The 23,079-nt window shown below is 38.1% G+C and overlaps 1 protein-coding gene across 2 annotated transcripts; it reads right to left on the reverse strand.

The window, feature by feature from the left end:
* Positions 1-2,316: 2,316 nt before the first annotated feature.
* rorc (RAR-related orphan receptor C) lies at positions 2,317-22,056 on the reverse strand. 2 transcript variants are annotated; one of them, XM_069695979.1, is made up of 13 exons: positions 21,800-22,056; positions 21,583-21,679; positions 17,085-17,114; positions 9,050-9,135; positions 8,091-8,232; positions 7,643-8,002; positions 7,449-7,550; positions 7,242-7,363; positions 6,683-6,815; positions 6,471-6,578; positions 6,276-6,386; positions 4,306-4,415; positions 2,317-4,187 (listed from the first exon to the last, which is right to left on the reverse strand). In XM_069695979.1, the coding sequence occupies exons 2-13, from the start codon at positions 21,632-21,634 to the stop codon at positions 4,023-4,025; spliced, it is 1,521 nt and encodes a 506-aa protein (XP_069552080.1). In that variant the 5' UTR covers positions 21,635-21,679; positions 21,800-22,056; the 3' UTR covers positions 2,317-4,022. The 2 variants fall into 2 exon arrangements, with proteins under 2 accessions (XP_069552080.1, XP_069552079.1); XM_069695978.1 differs by having other exon boundaries at positions 21,583-21,721.
* Positions 22,057-23,079: the final 1,023 nt, after the last annotated feature.

Consider the following 23,079-nt stretch of genomic DNA (forward strand, 5'->3'; position numbering starts at 1 on the left):
TCTTTTTCTTTACAAGGTTGTTGATCCAGAGTGCATGTACGAACATGATCTTGTCTTTATTTTTATTTCATCAAGGTGCTTGTCATCTGTAAGCATTTACTCGTGAATCATTGCCCTGAGCTTAAGTTTTGGGTGCTTTAATCATCATGTTGAAATACTTAACTAAGTCAGTACAGAACAGGCTACATAAAGCCCACTAAAATACATCTTGGAATTCATATTGGATTTTATCAAACAGCCTAAGTGATTCAAAAGATTAGTATTTCTTATTGTAAATATTTAGTTGATTTCTACAAACAGTAAATTTAGGCTATGTGTGATCATTGCTATAATATCCTATCCAATTTTAAATTAATGTCTGTTAATTTCTAAGTAATAAAACAATCTACTTTTATCCTAAACTGTATTTTCCCTTCAACAAATATTTTATTGTGCCCTATTTATCAAGGTTGTGGAGATCTTTGTATCACAAACTTTCATTTTCCAATACCAAGGCTTGTCCTTATCATTTATCAATGTTTTCTTCATGACCAATAAAACTGTTTGTTGTCTTCATATATAGCCTACTTAAATAAATAAATGACTGATACCTGGGATACAACTTTACCTAATCTCAGCTGTAGTGTGAGATCATAAGGGTACGTGTGATCTAGTATTTCACTCCCACAAGGTTCGGGACTGAAAAGAAACACATTTGAACAAATAATAGTTACAGTTAAGATCTAGTCTAAGATATCAACATTTTACTAAAAGTATGGGTCAAGGAAACACTAGGTCATAGCCTACCTGTAAGAAATGCACACATTTTGTTGCTGTTTGGCAAAATCCACGTTATACAACTGGTTTGACAGCGTGATGAATAGATGACGAGTAAACTGATCTCAATACAAATAAGTATACAATAAGTAAAGTGATCCTTTTAATACTTTAAAACATGTCTTTTTGAAAACATTTTAAAAAAGGTTGACTACTGGATCCGTGTTACATATGATTATTAGGATAACGCTGTGATACTTAAACGTTATGTGAATTTTGTCTATCTAAACCACTTTGTTTGCAATTCATTGTTTGTTCATCATGAGCGATATCAAAGTCCTTAAATTCTTTTTTAATCGCACGCTGAGTTGGTCTCCAGGGTTATCATGGCTTTGGCAATTCGTGTTTTAAAGACTGACTGTGACCTCTACACGGCTCCTCCCACAAAAAGACAAATCAGATCAGACAAAAACTCCTTCTGCAGTTGTAAGCACAGTTTTCACTAATTGCTCTCCAAAAACTTTGAGTATTATCCTGCTTTCACTGCTTGGCCCACAGCTCTTTCCCTTCATATACAGTAGACATCAGCATTAAAGGTTTGGCTTGGTGGTGATAGTGTTGAGGATCCAAAAGCTTCACAGAAGTAGGCCTATGGAAATTCCTCTGAGAGGTCAGAGATTAAAGAATGACAAATGATCCCTGACTAAGTTGAAACACACTCCCTCTCCCTACTCTGGTGGTCCACATCCTATCATGAAAGCTTTGAGAAAATCAGATGCAGCCTTTTCTTTCTTGCAGTCAGGCTGTAACACTGCTGGAAACTGTTTTTGTCTGGTCAAATTATGTGCAGGAGTTGTGGGTAAAGTTACATGCAAGTCACAATTAAAGTTTCAGTGGACTTGAGAGGTCCAGGGCAGCAAATAAACTGTAGCACAAAAGCAAAAAATATCAAATAAATAAATAAAGTTGAACTGTGGCTGTTTTCTGTTCAATAAAAGAGAAAGAACATTATGAGAATTGTTTACTGGACATCAATCACAAGACATGAAACCAAAAACCACTGCATAACAGTTGCTTAGAAAGTTTTCTTCAGCCAAAATCTGAACATAGAAGGAGAAGAACGATCTAAAGACATACAGCTTTGACTGGAGCAGCATTTAACTTCTAAGTGGATTTTTGGAGAACAATATTAACCACACCCATTTGACTCAGAGCCTTTTAATTTGCTTCAACATGGTTAGCAACAGTTTTTGTCTATATCAACCTGATGTCAACTTTGTGCAGACCACGGCCAAAGTCATCCACAATGACTAATATTTCCTTTTTGTTAATTGCTGTGGCTGCAGTTTCTTAAATAAAGACTTTGTCCGGATGTTCATACAGAGAATGAAGAACCATCACTTCCAGCTATGTCTGCTATGACTAAACTGTTTGTTTTTGTTGTGTTACGAAGGATTTTTGTTATCATGCCATAACAAAATATTCTCATTGCTTGTCTCAGACTTGCACAACTGTTTATGTTACACTGTTTTCTTAAAAAAAAAAAATAGTCAAACAAGGTTACACATTTTTGCTTGGTGTCACAGTCTCAGCAGTTTATTTGAAGGTTTACATTATCTTCATTAAAATCTCAGCTGTTCCAGGAATGCAGAGGACTAGATCCACACAAACAGAATTTAATGCTGGACCCCCTCCACATTTCCTCTTTACTTGCGGCTTTATCAAAGATATGTAGTGGGGGGAAAGAAAAACGTTATTCTGGGGGAAAAAAAGGAAAAGTCAGCACAGAGAGGAGATTTCAACTATATTGCCACATTTTAACTGAATATTTGTTCTCCATTTATTGCAACATCTTTCCAAAGTTTAAAAGATAAAAGCATGCAAAAAATGTGTGAAAACAAAAGGACAATGTGTTTGTAGTACTGCTGACCTGCAGGATTCAGCCTGAGGAGAAACACCTCTCTAGAGACATACAGATACAAAGAGGCAGGTTTTTTACATGGGTGTGTTTAGTATTCAGTGTGTAAATGACACATTCAGCTCCAAGTAGACAGCAAGTTTACTGAGGTTGAGGAAGAGACAGTGTGATGGGAGATAAAACGTCCTCAGCTGTTTTAAAGTGTAAATGCTGCAGCAATACCTGAGTAACAAACTAAAATATGTACTGGCTCAACAGGACCATGCATTACTACTAACCTAGCCATATTAAGAATATAGAATGAATCTGAAAAGACAGTGCAGATGTAGATTATGTAATTTGTTTATGTTGTGAAACACAGTCAGCATGTGTAACATTATATTTTTATCACATGATGTTGTTATTTTGCTCGTGAAGTGTGATGCTTAAGCTGCATGATACTGTAAGCACTTTGTTTTTGGGGCTTTGTTACACATGTTGTTACTGTATTCTTCTTTCCTTGTAGTTTAACTTGTTAGAGTAGGACGTGACTTACAGCTACAGCCCTAATTTATAGTTAGTGCTGGCTCAGGTTACTGTAAACCATCCTTTCATTCTGCTCTCTTTTTGTTCTCCATGCATTTGTGTGCCACTATTACATGTTGCTTTAACATTTCCTTAACATTTATGTTTTAATGTGGTTGTTAATTATTGTATTCAATGTAACTGTAAAGTGAATCAGTTCAATCCCATCAGGGCAGGTGAAGTTCCATGGTGATTTAGCATTTTAAATACAAATTGATTGATTGATTTTTGGGATTTAATTTTTGTATTTATTAAATGCAAACAAACAAAAGAGTCCATTGGAAATCCCAGCTGACATCCACGAGAGATCAAGCTACTAACATTATAAAATCAAAAGCTCAGGGTTTTCTGCTCAAAAGAGAGATTTTGGGTGGACTATCATTTTAACTTTTAATTGACAATAACCAGTGTCCTGCATCTTGGAATCTGTATGCCTAAACAAACTGTGACACACACTAACTACAGAATAACTGGACAGAATAGCAATAGTACATCCTGAGAGAAAAGGAATCCTGTATCACAGTGCACTCTCAAAGAACATCAAAATACATGTTTCCCTGGATTAATCAAAATCATTTTAAGCTATCAAAATATTGGAATTAATGTTTGACATCATCTAGCAAAAACAAAGCTCTGTTGGAAGTCATGAAATGTTTAACACACTATGATTACTGTGCTTTCTCATTTTTTTTCATTATTAGAAAAATAGATTCTGTCAGAGATGAGATTTAAAATAATGTATGTCTATGTGTGTGTAGATGTTTTTGTGGATTCGGGTGAATCATCAGTGAGTGGTCCCAGGCAGCAGCTCTGCCTCAGAGGCGAACAGCTCCTTGTAGAGTGGAGGAAACAGAGAGTGAGCAGTGAGCGGGTAACGCTGACTGAACCAGCGCAGCTTCTCCATGTGCAGACTGCACAGCGAACGCAACACTGCCATCCTCTGGTACAGCTGCAAGGAGGACACAGGCACATTTAATACCTACTTTCTAGCATGTACTTGTATGCATATTCATATTGTATTGCATATTACATTTAGCTTTTTACCAACCAGGTGACTAAACATGTACCTTATGCATCAGACTTTCTTGGCTGTCTCGCTGTAGAATGTGTGTGAGTCCTAACTCTACGCTTCTTTGAACCCGTTGAACTCTTCCTCTGTCCTCCAGACATGGACGATCTGCACACAAAATTATTTCCATCCATTATCTATACTCGCTTTATCCTGAACAGGGTCACGGGCCTATCCGAGCTCACTTTTGGGCAAAGACAGGTCGCCAGTCAGGGCCAACACATAGAGACAGACAGAAACAAAGACCATTCACGCGCTCAATCACCCCTAAGGCCATGCATGAATGGTGCACTTTGCTATAGTCTCATTATTTTACTTATGTACAAATATTCTTGATTCACTGGCCTGTTAATATCACCATGCCTCATAACAGACACTGGGGTGCAGAGAGGCTGACTGTGTGGGAATGCATGGAAAAGATGGAAAAGATGCCAATTTTTCTATTTATGAAATATTTCTGTCAGCTACATTTAGACAACAAGTGTTAACCTTTTGGGCTAAAAGATGATAGACTCACTAGATTTAGCCACAAACAATCATCAGTGTAAATGTAAAAATAAAGAGAATACAGGCGAAGGAGGGGAGAACAATCAACTTCCACAAGATAAAAATAAATATTGGAAGCCAAGTCAGTAAAGGATGTTACCTGATGGACAGTCCAAAGCTTGAAATATTTCTGCTATCCATCTCGCAACAAACTGTCACTAGTGCGTACAGTACACACTAAGGGCCTGATTTACTAAGAACTCAAATAAAGGATACTAAATTGCGTGTTCCTTCCAAAAGTTTGCACTTTTTTTGCACCCGTTTTGCGGGTGATTCACTAAGAGTAATTGCGTCATTGAAATCAGGTGCAAATCGCTGTATTTAAATGAGGGGTTTGTGTGCTTTAATGTGATTCCAACAATGGAAAACAGAGCGACCGCAAAAGGAAAAGGAAATCTGATCCCATTGAATTTAGAAATATAAATATAACAAGAACAAAACGGCATTTAGGAGATTATGAGCAAGAAAGTCAATTACCGTGGGAAAAACAAAAAGGCGAAAAAAAAGAGGCTTCATAATAAAACATCAACAAAATAAAACAGGAGGGACGGTGGATGAGATCCTCTAACAAACACCGATCAGCAGGTCCAGTTCTCTGTGATGAGCAGGTGACTTTTCATTCAGTGACTCGCGAGTGCTCGGGAGCCTTTTGTATCTGTGGATTCTGCTGGACACATTCAGGACCTCTAACAGCACACCTGAATAACAGGACGTGGTGCGATATCAAGCAGCGATACGCTGGAATGACCCAGAAGTAGGAAAATGCTGGGTCGTCATAAGTTTTTTAATTGCTGGTATTTCGTTGCTCCTCCTTGTTATTGGCTGTAAATCATCATTCAGTTCATTAAACAACTAAGAAATGTAATCGCTGACAAACGATATGTCTGAATAATGTTTCCCTCTGACATCTTAAAATGTTTCCACGGGTGTAAAACCATGTTCTCAACGTATTCTTTAGTTTCCCTGTGTCTCCTTCTCACCACAATAACAGCAGCCATGTCTCCAGATTTGCGCACCTGATTAATACATACCTTTCAGTTGTACTGAAATACACACGCAACCACTTCTCCTATTTCTACTTTCAGGTTTAGTAAATATAGTTGGGGTGCTAAATTGTTCTATTTGCATGTTCCCTCCCAGTATTGTGCACATTTGTGTTTTTTTTTAGAAACGCCCAGTATTGCATATGCATGCAGGCAAATGCGCAAAATGGACAACGTGTTAAATTGCACATTTGAAACACGCAATCCTCAGTGCACCTCGTTGGTAAATCTGCTAGGACATTTTTTTGCGGGTGGTGTGGAGTTTGCACGTGATTTTACACAAACTTTTAGTAAATCAGGCCCTAAGTGTCCTCCCACTTTTTGCAATGGTTCAGAACTGAAAACTGAATTGCAACATGACAGATCAAGTTTATCTTACCTGCATTGATCAGCACAAGAGCACTGAAGAGAGCGATCTGCTGCTCCGTGAGCTTCAGGGCACACATGCCATGAGCAAAGTCAAACACTGCCATGATTAAATCACCACAAGCTGCAAGAAAAGACACCACTAAGCATCAATAAGGAACCATATTATTATACTGAGCTCATTCAAAACTTTTAACAAAATCCTCACCCAAAGACTTGAAGACTTGAATTCCAGCAAATTTCCCATCAAAAAACACAGTGTTGTTCTCTGTGTTAAAATACCGACACATCCTGACCAGAACCACCTCCATGGAGCCTGAGAGAAAAAGGTAAGAAAGCACAAAAATGAATCAGATGAGAAACACAGCAAAAGTGTTTGATTGTGACTAAAACTCATCTTGCAAGTAAGGGGAAAATCACCAGTCTTTAAAAGTGCAATCTGGTCGTTCTGGCTGAGCAATCGGAAACCTGGGACATGTTTCGCAAACTCCACCACATACTGCACAGCATCGGTCAGTCGGATGGCACAGTGCTGCCACATCTCATCCACTGACTGGGAACGAGAGTGAGACAGAGAGAAAAGATACAAACAAGAGTGTAAGTTAAGTTTGTTTCTCTGAAATCCTTTTGCAACAAAACATTAAAACAAGCCATAAAGAGCAAAACATTTTACTCATCTCACACAGACTGATCCTCCCTGTTCCAACCATTAAATCTACTGCCCAGCTTTCATTCGTTTATCACTTTATTTAACCCCCCCCCACACTTTTTTTTTTTTTTCATTACATGGATGATCAAAGAGAGAAGAGGAGGGGGAAATGATGAAAAAATATTTCTCAGTTTTCTGTTTGACTCATCAAACAAAAGTAGCGTCAGCCTATTAAATGCCATGTTTTTGGTTTTGAGAGCATCTGAATAAGGGGAAAGATGAAGCCTGAGAGATTCAAAAAAGAAAGAAACAGAAATCCTGGTGGTATACTTTGCTCTGGTAGGCTTGGATCTCCTCTCTGCTGAACAGTTTCCATCCAAGAGCCTGCAGTTCCTCCACTCTGTACTGGCTGGTCTCTCTGTGGGAATGCACAATACTGGCACACAGCTCATCTGAAGAAAAGCAGAGGCACTCATAAATATCATAAACATAACATCATTAGAAGCGCATTTAATCCCGCTGTCACAGTTTGCTTACCTGTGTTTCGCAGAGAGTGAGGATAGAGGCTGTGATGATCTTCGAGCGGGTTGTAGGGATGAATCGCCATCAGATCATGAGACGACTGTCTGGAGTCAAATCCTTACATGAAGAACAGAGAGGAGAGACAGATGAGGAATAAGCAGAGGAGGATTGAGAAAACTGGGCACAGAGAGTGAGTTGCAGTGCCTCACCTCTTACATCAGGGAGTCCGCTGTTGCCCCCCGCCCCTTGGGATCTTGATGTGGGAGAGTGGCTGGATCCTCGGTAGATCATGCCAGACAACTGAGAATTGTTTGGGGAGCACACCAGGTAAGGGTGAACATCAGTGGCGTAGGGCAGCAGCTCGGCGTCCCGGTTGTAGGAGTAGGCTGAGACAATGGGCTGAAGAAGTTGGGGGGAGCGGTCTTGACGGTTCTTGGACGGGTAGGACAACACCGACGGGGTTTCTCCCTGAAGCTGCTGTTGTTGCTGCTGCTGTTGCTGACGGTGCTTCTCCACTTCAGCAATTAGAGAGTCACGCTGACGTTTGGACATCCGTCCAAACTTCACAGCTGGCAAGAACAAAAAATATACGCAACAATAAGCCAAAGCTGTGAATGAATAAGAAAGTTGGATTTGTCTATCTGTGTTTTGTCTCACCGTCTCTGCTCATGCCCTGTGCCAAGCACTTCTGCAGACGGCAGTGTTGGCAGCGGTTGCGGCTGGCCCGGTCAATCTGACAGTTACTTTGCCTGGAGCAGGAGTAGGATACAGTGGGCAGCTGGCTGCGCCGGAAAAATCCCTGAGGGTGGATTAACAGTGCATGAGCACAAGCAAAGTGTTTTTATGGGAAACACTGGTATCTAAGTTTAAAAAAAAAAAAAATCAGATCACGATTCTTTTAACATGAACACAGAACATACCTTTTTTTTTTTTTTTTTTTTTTTTTTAGTTTTGACCAAAATATGTACTGAGCGGAACAACTGAAAAATAAACTTGTCAGTGTTGTCTGGTGGACACTTTCTGAATTACCTCAACATATCTTTGAAATTTCTGTACTGCCATCTTCTTCTCAGGCAACATATGCAGATACAAAAATATGTATACTGATACTGGCCCACATGGGGTAGTACCGATGGTCAAAGAAACAGTTAAGCTTTTTGGGATTTGTTGCAGAAATTTAGATGAGTTGAATGATACCACTGACATCTGTTGGTTTAATAAGAAGCTGGCGCCTGCATTCAGTTAAAATAGCTCACCATCTCATGAGGAAACAGCTAGCCAGGCTCAGTCGACCAGCAGAGACAGAAGAATTATCTGCACCCAGCATTAAACAGTCTGACAAATAACCCTGTATAAAATCAGATTAGGTCATTTTTACCCTATTTCTGACACTAAATACTTGTCATCTTTTAATTACTGATGTTGAGAGGTGCTGGGAGGCTAACCGTTTCATATTTCCAGTCTTTATGCTAAGCTAAGCAAAAAGGCTCCTCACCGCAGCTTCATATTGAACAGACAGAAAGGAGGGAAGGATCAATCTGATGTGTGTAAATTGTGTGCGTCTGTGTGTGTGTGTGTGTGCAATATTGTATGTGTTTGATGCTGCTGTATCTGACCTTGCAGCCCTCACAAGTGATGACTCCATAATGCACTCCAGAGGACTTATCACCACAGATCTTGCATGGGATAACTTCAATCTGGGCTGAACGAACACAGAAAAAGAAGTTGAGTTAACATTTTCAACTCTTGTCTTCTTTTCTCCACACTGAAGCCACAGAACAGTCGCTCATATAACGGACCAACAGGGACACGGCAACTGAGTTGAGAGTGGGAAGCAGCTGTTAAGCAACAGTATAAGCATGCAAGTTCAATTTCAGTTCAATGATACTGGATCTTTAGTGTCATACGTTTTCTTCATGCAGCTGCTGAACAAGTCACAATAAAAAAGACACTCCAGGACAAGTGAAAAAAAACATTTAAAAAAAAGAACAAAATCACATCTGTAGGAATTAGTGTATATTAAGTGGATCCATGTTCTTGTTATATAAACTCATTACCCCACATTCATGCTCTCTTTAACGCATATGGCAGCCCTGTATGATGTCAGAGACAATGAACAGTGATTAAACAATACATTTGTCTAGTGTTTATATTAAAGAAAATCTAAATGTAAAACTTCAATCTTAACATCTATATCAAACAGCCTATCAATGTCACTGCAAAGTGATTCCCACTGTGAGAACTTTGTCTTGTTCTGTACTTCCCCTTAAATATCTATCAATTGCTGTGTGAACATAGCAAGCCAAAGGTGTTTTCCTGCCAAACACCTCTTGTCTTAATAATAATGAACAAAATACCATCAAATGCAATAAGAAGAGAGTCTTTTGAGGACGTGGAATATTTTCAAATGGAGACAGGCGGAGTATGTGAAGGTGTCAACCTCAGAGTGCTTTCAAGTGGTTGTCTGACTTCTCTTTCACTGTGACTGTCCCTCTTTCATGTAATTTCATTCTTTGTGAATCCTTCTCTGTCTCACTCATAAAGGACACAGCTGCCAGTAATACACTCTCTCTCCTTCATCACTGCCAGTAATGGCCACCCATCCTGGCCCCCCTGCCCCTGATCTTTGTAAACTCTCACACCCCTCAGGCTTTTGCTTAGTGGCGATTTTTGTCACAATCAGATGTGATTTGATTCATTCTGGAGCCAGAAATTTCGAAAACTGTTTGTGTTTATGTGTGTCCTGACAAAAATATATTTGATAAACCAATAACTGAAGGAAAAACACATTTATTATGCATTATGTTGTGTATTATTGCAACAACACACATTCAGGAGGTATACTATACTATAACACAAATAACATAAAATAACCTCTTCTTTTATCTATTCCTACCATCTTCTCTCCTCCTTTCACAAATGCACTCAAGATGTGATTGTTTTCTGTGAGACAAGGTCTCACGCCTGCATGTTGGTGATGCTTATATACAGTAGTATTTGCATTTCCGTGCATAACTGTGTCAGATTCTTTCAGAAGTGTGTGTTAGTGTGTCAGTGTGTGCCCTCTTTATCGGGTGCCACAGGGATCACCTGAAGGCTTCTGAAGAGGACGGCCAGTCTGGGGTACAATAAAGGCAGACACAGAGCACAGATATGTGTGACAAAGCCAAAATCACTTCTGCACAGCTGAAAAGACTGCAGGTCCTATTAATAGAGATGGCTCATCAGCCTCAAGATTCACCATGTTAAGGATTATAATACTTAACCAGTTTAACTATTGACATTGTAAATCACACCAGGACGATTTGGTTGAAATAAGCTGTTAGTTAGAAACATTTCTCTGCAAGCTAAACGTCAATCATCAATAGTTATCAGTAATAATTTAGTAAAACACAGTGCCTGATCTGTGATTATGATTGTGTTTCTGTCGGCAGTACGGGTTAGACAGAGAACATCAGTGGTCTTTATATTTTTGCTATTTCAGTTCTGATTGTCAACCCCAAATAACAGGAAATCCACTGCGACCCACAACCTTTCACTGTTCACACACAAACACGCAGCAATCACACACACTGTTCCTATAGCAACTTTCCATACACCAATCACAGCCGTTAATCACTTTCAGATGAACACTCTACACAGTATAAGGTAAAACCTATTCAAATCAGGACTTCTGTACTGTTGCCAGACAAAAAAAAAACACAACCTGTATTTGAAAGCCTGTCAGTATCAAGACACCTGCAGCTGTAAGGTGAAATTGACTTAACACCTGATAAACACTGAGGGATCATCTCCAATCACCAGTAGTTATGAGCTTTGTTGTCTTACATTGTTATCTTCAGCCACAGACCTCGACCGATCAAAGCCAGCATCTTCTGGTGTGTATGTGTGCACGTTTGTGAGAGATGGACAGATACAAATACCACACCACCTTTTTTTCTTCCATTAGTATCTTTTTTGGTAACCTTAGAGCGGGTTTATGTCGAGTATAGCTTCACTAGTTTTACAATTACATGTACATTCAATAGCAAAATACCAAATATTAAAGCTTATATTGGTTTACCCTCATGTAGCAAGCCTGCTTAACAGCTTAGCAAACAATTTTTGAATTATGTGCATGATGCTTAATAATAATCCATGGGATGAAGATTAGTTTTGCTTTCCAGTATGGTTTTTCCAAGCTTTTCTTTTGTTGCAACTGCGACCTCTTGACAAACCCTGAACATTTCATATTTCCACTGCGATCCACTGACACCTTACAGTATGAAACCAACCATCAACACACTAAACAAAGTTGCAGTAACATAATTCATAATGTGGTGAGATAATTTAAGCAGAACAACGCGATCAATTGGAAGAGTTAGTTTGAAAGTGCATGATATGTGCTGCATACCGTCGGCAAGTAAATTGGTTTAAGTACGTTAGATGTTCAGTGATGGAAATAGAAGAGTGCCGCCTCCCACGCTTCCGCATGCAAAGTGTACCAAGATGCCACTACACAGAGATGGTCTGTGTTCAGGACCATCAATGACTTACTTGCACACTTAAAAAAGCAGTGCTGTTGTAAAAAAAAAAAAATGGAAGCTTCCATTTATAACAGCAAACAGAAATAATAAAATGTGGTTTCTCATATTTGCGGTGACTTCTTGCTGAAATCTGGTTACATCAATTTTGTTCCCAATTTATATCAGTCTTGACGGCCGTAACAAAGGGTGCAACCACTAAATTTCCTGGTATGATAAATGTATGGGTGGCGGGGGCTGGGGTGGGAAAGCAAAACAGATCAGTCTCTGCTTGAATTTACCTCATCAGCAGTTTGTTCTTTGCAATGTAAACGGACAAAAAACCTCAACTTTCCTCTGACGGAAGCTTACCTTTGGTACATACGCAAGCAAGAGAGAAAACAAAGTTTGTATCCACACATCACACCCTTATAAACACACGCCTGCACACACACGCACACATGTGTACACACTCAAAGATTGTTAACTTGTCATAGATACAGATTATTTATCCATCATTAGTTTTCATAAACCACATTAATAACCAGGATTATACACATTTTATGATTATTTAATTTATTTATACCAACGGCATAACTTAAAATGATTTCATAATTACATAATATGACATTATAATATATGTTCTAATTATTAATAATATTTTTTGTTATGTTTTAATCATCTATGATTTATATAAATTAAAATGAATAATTTTAATTTAGCATTTTACAGAACCAGGATGTTTAAAATAGTTCAACAGTTTGGTTCATTGAGTAATAAAACAATAATTTTTCTGTCGTATCAAAACTCATGTAAGAGTAGGATGCTGTGATATCTTTATTCACAGAAGAAATAGTATACATAATCCTGCGTAATAATGCATGCTTTTGGCTTTTTTTCTGCACTTAAATAAAAAAAAATAACATTTTACTATATATTATACGATATGCAACATGAGATTCATTTGTCCTGCCATGCAGAGCGAAACAGGATCTATCAAAGACAAAACAACTGCCTGTCAGATTTATTTTCTTTGTAAGAAATTGAGATTCATGAGATGTAAAAATTATTCTAATCTGTAAGTAAAGAATTACAAGCAGGGAAATAAATGTAATGATCTGATGATAATTAAATTTATCTGATGATAAAATAAAAAGTTTTTGACAGAAATGACAAACAGGTGCTTAATGAAAAGTATTTCAGTTCACTCTTGTGTATTTAACGTTTTATTACAAAACATCTCTGGTTAAATATATTTTAATGCTGACTACAGGTGTACAGGTGCTAAGAAAGTTTTAGATTTAAACTGTGGCCACTGTTACATAAACATGAGAGCTTCTAAACTGTTGAGTTAATGTACATGATCTGAAATTTTTTTTTTTAAATGATCAAAGCCACTCTGAACACCAATTAGCATTACATTAACCCGTCTGACTTTGAGGTGCTTGCTGAATTTGGAGGTGTTTCAAAGTGGTAATGTTTTGACAGTAGCAAAGGGTATGAATCAGCTCAACTGCTGTATTTCATTTACCATATTTTGGGGGGGAATGTGTCACCTGCGAGTTTGATGTTCGCTTTGATCTAAAGCCAACCGCTTTTGCTGCTTTGGAAGTGCTGTGCAGGTTTCTGCACCCAAAGGAACAAGGAAATCCTTTCTGATGAATAAAGTGTATAAGATTCTGCACAGGAATCCCCCGAACACAGCAACAAAGCCGTATGAAATGTTTGTGTGCCTAAATTCTGATGGACTCAAGCCCACTTTGATGATGTGACACCAGAGAAATAGATAATTCATTGTTTTCCAGCTGTAGTGACACACGAACATTAAGTAAAATTTTTAATAATTTAGAACATGCTTTCCTCTCATTTACAAATACAGTTTCCACACACAGCTGCAAGGCAGAGATATGCTTCATCTAGGCGCCATCTAAAAAGCAGCTGCAGATCTGTAGGGTGCGTCTGTGTGTGCTGCAACAGTGAGTGTTGCAAGCAACTTTTATTGACAGATGAATTATTCCTTATCATTTGTCCCTTTGGTTCTTCTCCCCCACCTGTGTATTTTGTGTGTTTTTAATTTGTTAACGCGGACGTTTTTTGTGCAAGAAAGCAGATTTATCGTCATTTTCATGATCACATTTTTAGCATTTCCTCTGCATCCTGTCTGCTCTATGTGCATGGAGGCAGTCCATTCAAACTGATGCACTGCAGCAGTGAAGATCCTGTTTCCCGTTGGTTTGTATTCAGTGTAAGTAAATGCAAAAAAGGTTTGCACCATCTCAAATGTTATGGTATAACCTGGTTTCTTGGGTCTTTGATCTATGATTGGTTCAATGAATTAATAAATTATGATTATCTATTATATAAACAATAATACTGTAAACAATAGGTGTTGTGCAGAATTACACATGAAAATTCTTTCTTAAAAATAAACACGATTGTATAACTGCCTTACCTGATGTGTAATGTACAGGGAGTGACATGGGGAAGAAATATCTGTGACATGATTCAAATCTTAATACCATCAAAGGGAGCTCAAATTGAGTCATGTTACCAAATTATAAAACTGAAACACATCAGTTGGCGTGAATGCGTAGTCAGCCAATGAAGAAACTCTGGAGAGACCCAATTAAGTTTCAAAACAAATATGACCATCAGTCTTCTCAAACTCTGAATACTGCGAGAACTGAGTACATGAACATGTGTCCGTGTCTTGTACAGCGTCTTTTGCAGGGCTACTAGAAATATTTTTGAAGGAATAAAGCTTAAATATTTAACATGACATTTAAATCATAGCATTAACACAAGAGCAAAATGGTGAAAGTTAGTGCCACTTAAACTTCAAGTTCAAAAACTTAGTATGATGATATCAAGTGTTTGAAGCCACAGGTAACTACATCTGCATGAAAGCAAAGTTATTTCAGTTTTGTTCAATGCTAGGAATATTGATAACGATATAGTGCACTATCAGCATCAATTCATTGTCATGACTTTACTTCTAATAATCACAAACTATGAAATCAGGGAGGATTGAAGAGAAACTGTGCATGTAAACAACATGTAATTGATACAATTGATAAAATATCTTTGGTTGTACTGTCCACAAAGACACACTCACACACACACACACGCAGACACTCAGACTAAAGAACTTCGTCCCTACCTCGCATCATTCTCACTCCTCCACTTGTCTCAGACGTTTGTCCCACTTTCACAAGCTCCCTTTTCCTCTCACTTTGTCTAACAGTAGTCTTTCTTTTTATACACACTTTTTTTTTCCCACCACCTATATCTTTTAATCTTTCTTTTTTTGTCGTCCTGTAGCAAGCTGGCTCGGGTGCTCACTGCAGCTTCAGCAAATATTTTCAGACTTTTGAGTGTCAGTCACCGCCTCATCTTCCTTGTTAGCATGTGTGAGAGAGAGAGAGGAGACAGAGACAAAGAAGGGGGGGGACTGTCCCCTGCACTGACTTTTTTTTCTAAAGGTACTTTTTCCTCATGCCTTTGTTGTTATCCTTCACCCCCTCAGTCTGTACTACACGTCAAAAAAAAATAATTACTTAATAGTGTTTGGCACCTTTGAGACTCTCAATGAGAATTTAAACTTATTAACAGGAATCCGGGGATGCAGTAAACAATATGTAAGTTACAGAGGCATTTTGATACAGTAAGATTTTATTTATTCTAAAACTTGTGATTTCAGTTTGGATTTTTTGTTGTTGGTTTGTTAATTGCTCTGATGTACACTGATTACCTGATTAGATAAAGATCAATATCAATTTATCAGTAAAAGAATCATCTCTTTCTTCTTTCTGCATTTTTTTTTTTTTTTTTTTTTTTTTACATCGTTCTCTCTTTCCACACTCGACTGTTACAGTTTAGTTTGCAGATCTGCTGTCACTTTCTTCCAGTAATGGAAAAAGTATTGAGGTTTTTATTTGTATATAACCAGCAATACAACACAATTAAAATGCTTTTACAAATGAAAATCATGTATTAGTCATGTCATGTAGTAGATTAAAATGTAAACATAATAACATCAACAAATCAAAAATAAAGAATGTTTTCCAATATAACTGGATTAATATTACTGATGCATTGAGAGGTAAGCAGCATTTTAATGTTGCAGCTGATGGAGGTGAAGCAAATTTGAAGTACTTTATATACTCTTGGGGAATTTAACCTATAACAATGCAACATATTTTACAAGAGTGTCTGTGAAATTTGATCTTCAAAGTAGAAAGTAAGTTCTTTAGATCTGAGATAAAAAAAAATAAAAAAATAAAAATATATATATTTTATGCTGCAATGTAGTAGAGGGGAAGTAGAAAGGAACAGAAAGAAACAGAAACAGAAAATTCTAAACTACAACATAAGTACAATCAAATTTTATTTAAGCACAGCACTTGAGTAAATGTACGCAGTTAGAGTCCACCACAGCTTCCTCAATACTCTCTTATGTCTACCGTTACTATCATCCCTCCATCTGAAGCACCTGAAAGATGAACCAAGCCACACAAGACCACCCAGGCACCAAAATCCCAAAGCAAAACTCAATATTATCCATCCTGTCTGGCTCTCTCTGGTCTCACATACATTCTTACTCACAAGCACTAATCAATGAATTCATTATAATTTAGTCTACATTTGTTTATCATCACACCACCTAATGTGAAGGTTAGTGGTGCGTTACGCACAGCATCTCCTCACTTGATAACAAACCCAGGTGTGCTAAAGTTGTGGCGCAAAGTGTTAAACCAAAAAAGTTAAAAAAAGACGAGATGTTATCGCTATCATCTGCATTCAGATGCCAAAGTAGTTGGTATTTTCATCACTGTGTGTGTGTACGTGTGTAAGGGGGGCAGCACAGGTGCAACACACAGCACACACACTGTGTTGCTAATGGCCCAACCCCAGCAAAACCACTAGGTGTGTGTGTGTGTTTGTGTGTTGCCATACAGGTGCAATATTGCATGTTCAGTAACTATGAAGTCAACCACAATGCATGCACAAATATCTAGCACAAACACAAGCAATGCCATTACCACTTAGAGACACACGCATGCACACATGCACACACACACACACACACACACACACACACACACACGCACGCACACACGCACGCACAGTATTTTCATAGATAACTTACTTAAATGAGTCTTCTTGGACACGACGCCTCCTGAGGGAGAAAGAAAAGTTAATGAATCAAAACTAAACAACACACACTGTAAGTTTACAGCTTTACAAACTGGATTACATCTAAGTATCCAGATGTGCATTTTAGAAACAAACAGAACAGGCAGTATACTCAGGGGTTACACTCAACTCCATATTGAAGCCACACTTGTACTTTTTTTATACTTCATCTCAGTAATTGTATTACCTGCCAGCACTGTAAAGTACTGTAAGTGCAATTTTTAGGTCCTAACTTGAGCATTTCTATTTTTGCTATTTTAAAACTTCACCTACTTTTTTGAGGGAAATATTGTACTTTTTACTCAAATAAATTTGTCTGACAGGTGGAGTTACAGTATAAAATAATACATAAATAGTTAAAGATTTCAAATAACTACACTGTTAAAGTTTTCATGTTAATGCAACAATAAGAGATCCAATAATATAACACCACACAGACGAGGGATGTTGTGCTTAATGAGTACTTTACTTGTAGTATTTTTAGAGAGTGGTATTTTTTTTACTTTTAGGTAAATAATTCAAATACTTCTACCTGTGCAACCTGCCCAGTGGCATGGTTAACTGTAGTCAAGTGACTGACTGCTTACAAAGGCATCAACCATTGTAATGTTCAAACGCAACATCATAATCTTGCATGTAATGAGCTTCATCCAACATAATGTGAAATTTTAAAAAATTAAATTAGCAAGGTCTGTCTTTATCTAAGGGTTTAAATAAAACAAACATGAAATGTGAATGAATTAAACTGTAGCTAATACATATTCAGCTGTGATAGACTCCTTATTGTCAACACCTAAATGGCAGTTTAATGCAGCATTTGCAAAATGCAGTCCTTTTTTAGAATTGTTTTCCAATGTACAATGGCAGGTTGACAGATACGAAGGCTGAGTAATAGTAGAGGTTAAGTTAGAGGATTCCTATTTACACTTGTGTGTGTATATTTTATGTTTGTGTGCCACTTCAGCACATGTACACACAGGAGATAAGAGAAGGGGAAGGTGGGTGTCTGTGAAGCAATAGGTCCTCTTTTTGTCTGCCTGTTTGACCGCAATTGTGAGAAAGTCTGAATTCAGTCAGAGTGAGTAAACGCATGGAGGGTCGGTTCTAAACAGAGGGGTTTATTTCTGGAGTTGTATGTGTGTGTATGTGTTTGAGACATAGAGGTTTGAAGGCACGGCAGATAAGTATCAATGAAAGACGTAGAGCTTTGTCTGGCGCCAGATCAGGCCCTCTGTGGTTTCCCCTGTTTTCCTGCCCTCATCAAATCAGTTTTGCTTCATAAGCAGAAAGTCTGGAATGAAAGCACAGCAGTGCATATACACACGGAAAATCTAAAGAAATGTCAAGACTAACTGAGCAAGTGTTTTAAGGTGATTGCCGAATAAAGGGTAAACAACTATGATGAATAAAATTCAACCTTATCAGAATTAAATAAAAGCATAGTTTCTGAGTGAAAGTGATGCATTTTTAAATTTGTTGTTGGGTTTTTAATGTATCCCTGGCCTGAGTGGTATGGAGCATAGTTATTCTGTTAAACAGTTACACAAGCATTACATTAGTATGGTTTCAGTGAAGACGGTAAAGAATGGATGTCCTTCTTTTAATTAGTCAATTACAGAAGTGTACAATAGGTCAATGGGTTCTTGCCTAATCAAAATAAGTTATTATTTTATCTGATGACAAAATTTAAGCTGTTCCTTGATTTTTTTTTTTTCTTTTTTGGTAAGTAACACATTTATCAACAAAAAACAAGCCACATTAAAAGTCACCTGTAACACTTTGAACTACAGGCATTCATGAAACGCGTCACAAATTATTTGAAATCATTAAAGCTGTCTTTGCTGTGGAATGGAATAAAAATGTGAAGTCGGTGGCTTGCGGTGGAAAAAAGGACCTAATGCAGCCACCAACATCTGCGTTGGTAGAAACTAAATGTGACACAGCATAGGCACATTTAGAAAGACATACCTTTCAGGCAGGCCATAAACCCACCACACACTCACCGTACATGACCCTACTGGTTGCAGAGACACCAACATCAACACCACCTATCAGTCAAAATCTCACTATAACGTCTCTACACTCTACACATCTAAGCTGACTGCTGAAGTGACAGTTGCTGCATTACATAACAGCACTGAAGACCACTGAACCCAGACAGTAGGCCGACAACTCTGCCTGAATATAAACTGTGACACGTCTACGGTAGCACCGAACATATACAAAATAATGCAAATATGTTACAGTCAGATAGGGTACATCATTACCAGACCAATGTAATAGACTCTGGAGGAAATAAATACATGAAGGCAGATGATGGATGACTTGATTGATAAGTAATTTAATATCAAAATTTATGTAAAAATATGATTTACAAAATAATTAGAAAATACAATATATAGCAATAAAACCGACAACAAAAAAAGAACAAGTTACAAATGTATAAATTAAGTTAAAACCGGTGAGGAAGGTTTAGTTGTTTTAGGGTTCAAGTAGATTGTTGACCAATACGTGCAAAAAGTAATATATATAAAAAAAAGATCCCTATACATTTAGAAATAACCCTCCTCTGACAGGCAATATGGCGAAGCTAGATTATATATTCTGTCTTTTTAATTAAAGTAAGAAATGGAAATGTGGAGTGACAAAATGCAATGAGGAGAAGAATTCACACTTTTAAGTTGATTTAAAAAAAATTGTTTCTCTTGTTGTAGAAAATAAAGCTTGACTGTCTGAAAATGTTGGCCTCTGCATTAGTTTAAAGAGTTTTCAAATCCATTGGAAAAAAGGTATTAAAGGTGTATTTAAGAACAGAAAGTATTTTTTTGTCACAAAGAAAATTAATCAAAATGTATCTGTATTAAGTTACAAGAAACTTGCAGACAACTGAAGAGGCCAGATGTTTAAAAAAAACAACCATTATGGTTCACAAAGACATACAACTGAATATCACTGTTGCAACAAAAAAAAACAGCTTCGTTAACTTCGTAAACGGCAGCAGAATAGAAAAGAGCATTGGACCCACAATAGATCCCTGAGGGACACCACAAACAGTCTGTATCCGATGATGAACATAAGTTTCTTCCTAAAAGTAGGAGGAAAAGCAGTGTGGACAGGAGTGTGCCAAAGACTAAACCTTCTGCTTCAGAAAAATGAAACAACACCCACAACAGCCACTAAAACCAAGACACTCATCACTTTAAGAAGAGCCATCTCAGCAGTATGAAACTAAACCACACTGCATCTTCTGGCACTGACTAACAGAGGCACCTAGAATAAAAACCTGTAGTAAATGCTGCCTGTTTTCTGTCTTGTTCTTCCTGTCAGTCTCCTTTTTTCTAATGGTAATATAATACTATTAAATCATGATTAAAGACAAAGCTGTGCCTCTGTTTACAAAGATGGAAATGTACTTATTTACTGTTTAGTAATTTATGTTACTTTCTGATAAACCTTGTAGACAGTTTCATCATTTGTATATTTGCTGGCAAAAGTCCAAATTGAAACTTTTGAAAGTGAAGTATATAGGTTATACAGGGTATCCAGCAAATTTATGTTTATGGAAATGTACATCATTGCTGAGTTTTTTAAAGAGTAATTTCAATGCTTGGAGATGTGACAAGAGTCTGAACCAAAACCAAAACTTAATACATGACTTGAAAATCCTGGTGCAGCGAACAGTTAATTTAAGTGAGATTTAAAATACATAACTCAGACTTTGAATGCAGCACTGTGCATCTGTGATCCTCCTACATTTACTCGAGAGGTGTCCACTCTGCACTTTGCATGCCTTGAAATGAGACAATGTTATTCAAATAATTATCCCCGTGGCAGTAGGCAAACTCTAACAAACTATGTTGACATGCTAAGACAGTATGAGGGCTGTGCAGTGGGTTTCTGTGACAGAGGGACAGGCTCTTCCACTGACTGCCAATGGTTTGTTTATAGCCAGGGAGAGGCTCTGAATAGAAAAGCATTGAACAGAAACAGAAGCAAAAATAAGAGCTAATCCCCATGGATTACTCCAGATTACTGCCATTCTTACCCACTCACAGCACCTTAACCACATCCGAGTAAAAGAGATGAGGAGGGTTACTAGGGTGAAGATGGATGCGAGTGGAGGGAGTTAAAACATGGGGAGACAGAAGAAGAGTCAGATGGTGCAGGAAAGGTGGACAGATTGAGATAAAGAGTGAGCAAGGATGGGGGGAGTGGGTGAGAGTGAGCACTGAAGGGCATGCTGGGAAATAAGAGCATAGTTTGGTGTAAAAGAGGGAATGACATAAAGACACAAAATATCACTACACAAGATATAAAACTAAAAGTCAGCTAAAGCTATTCAACAAGTTGCTTTTTTCAGGCAGTGAATCTACACTTCAAATGACCCTGCACGTGCTACAGCAGTTTAAATGTAATCTGCAGAATAAAATCTCACTGATGGGTCCTCTTACCTCTTTTGATGGAGATGTCAGCGGGGGGCACGTCAGGCTTCTCATATTCCATAACTCTCCTGTCAAAACACCAGGTGGCCCTACACACTCACACTCACTTTTCACACACCAACACACACACACAAACCACAGAAGGTTGCTAAATCAGTCGGTTTTGAAATCCACTTGCAGCCATTTGAATTATATGGTAATGTCACCAAACTCTGGCTCATGCTACCTGTTGGTTGTTCTAGCGCTCGGGCCGCCGCAGGCATTTGAAAACGTGCATTGCCATCTCGCCTACTTCCAGTCTTTACAGCGGTTCCCAAAACTCGGCCGTCATCTTCACAGCCTCTCAGCCGGTCTCCCCTGTTCAACAGTACACCTCTTCTTGTGTGGTTGTTATGAAATAAATTGGTTCCCCCCGTGGCAGCAGCAGCGGTGCGGAGAGTGCAGCTGGACTGGCCGGCCGTACACAAGCCGTGCACCAGCCACTCTCACCCCCTTCCCTGCGCTCTCCGTGCGCCCTGACCGTCCCAGGCTGGAGAGAGTTATGTCACCGGCTGTTACGTAATAGCAGCGGATCGGGTTTTGCTTTGAAGTGCTCAGTTGAGAAATATAATCCCATGTTGCTGCCACAAATTTCCGCCACACTAATCGAGAAAATACAACACATCGTGGAGACATTTGGTTCTTAAGGCCTGTTCACGGCTCCGTGGAAATAATGTTTAAATAAAATAAATTTTCATAGGCTGGTATAATTTTAGTGTCTTGAATTAATTGCAGGATTCTGCACATCCAATATAGCAATATATGTAGGAAGTTATTTCAGTGATAGTTTGCAATGCCTCACTTTAAAAGGGGTAGACATGAAGAAAACGATGAATAATCGATATGTCTTCTCGGTTTACATCATTGTGATGAACGCTCCTCTATGACACGCTTACATTGAGAACACACGTGCTGAACTGTCCTATCCATAACTAAGTAGGCTACGTTAAGCTTACTCAAGTAGACAAGTACTTCAATTGAATAGCATAATTTCATTTTTTACACGCACACATACATACACACACACACACACACACACACACACACACACACACACACACACACACACACACACACACACACACACACACACACACACACACACACACACACACACACACACAAACTTAAGTATTGAACTGTTAACTAACTCCACTACATTTATCTAAAAGCTAGATTTGGTTACTTTAATACAAAATATATGAGTTTTAAAAGTTAAAAAAAACAACAGTGTTTTAAATGTAATTTAGATGTTTGAGCTGCACTGTGCAGAAGGACATCACAACTGGTTTAGAAGTCAATTCTGGCCCTCTAGGCAACTTACACAAGAGTGATGTGGAAACCTAAAGGCTGTATCATATAATAAGAATTGTATTTCATTATGTAGAAGACATCTTGTATTCAATGGTTACACTTTTAAAATATAATCAGATTCATAATGTAGATTCTGTGTTTTTAATGAAGGAT

The sequence above is a fragment of the Brachyistius frenatus genome, unplaced genomic scaffold (assembly GCF_029030835.1).
Source record: "Brachyistius frenatus isolate BFR_SWC_R1_liver_20210118 unplaced genomic scaffold, ASM2903083v1 Contig_20, whole genome shotgun sequence".
Taxonomy (NCBI): domain Eukaryota; kingdom Metazoa; phylum Chordata; class Actinopteri; family Embiotocidae; genus Brachyistius; species Brachyistius frenatus.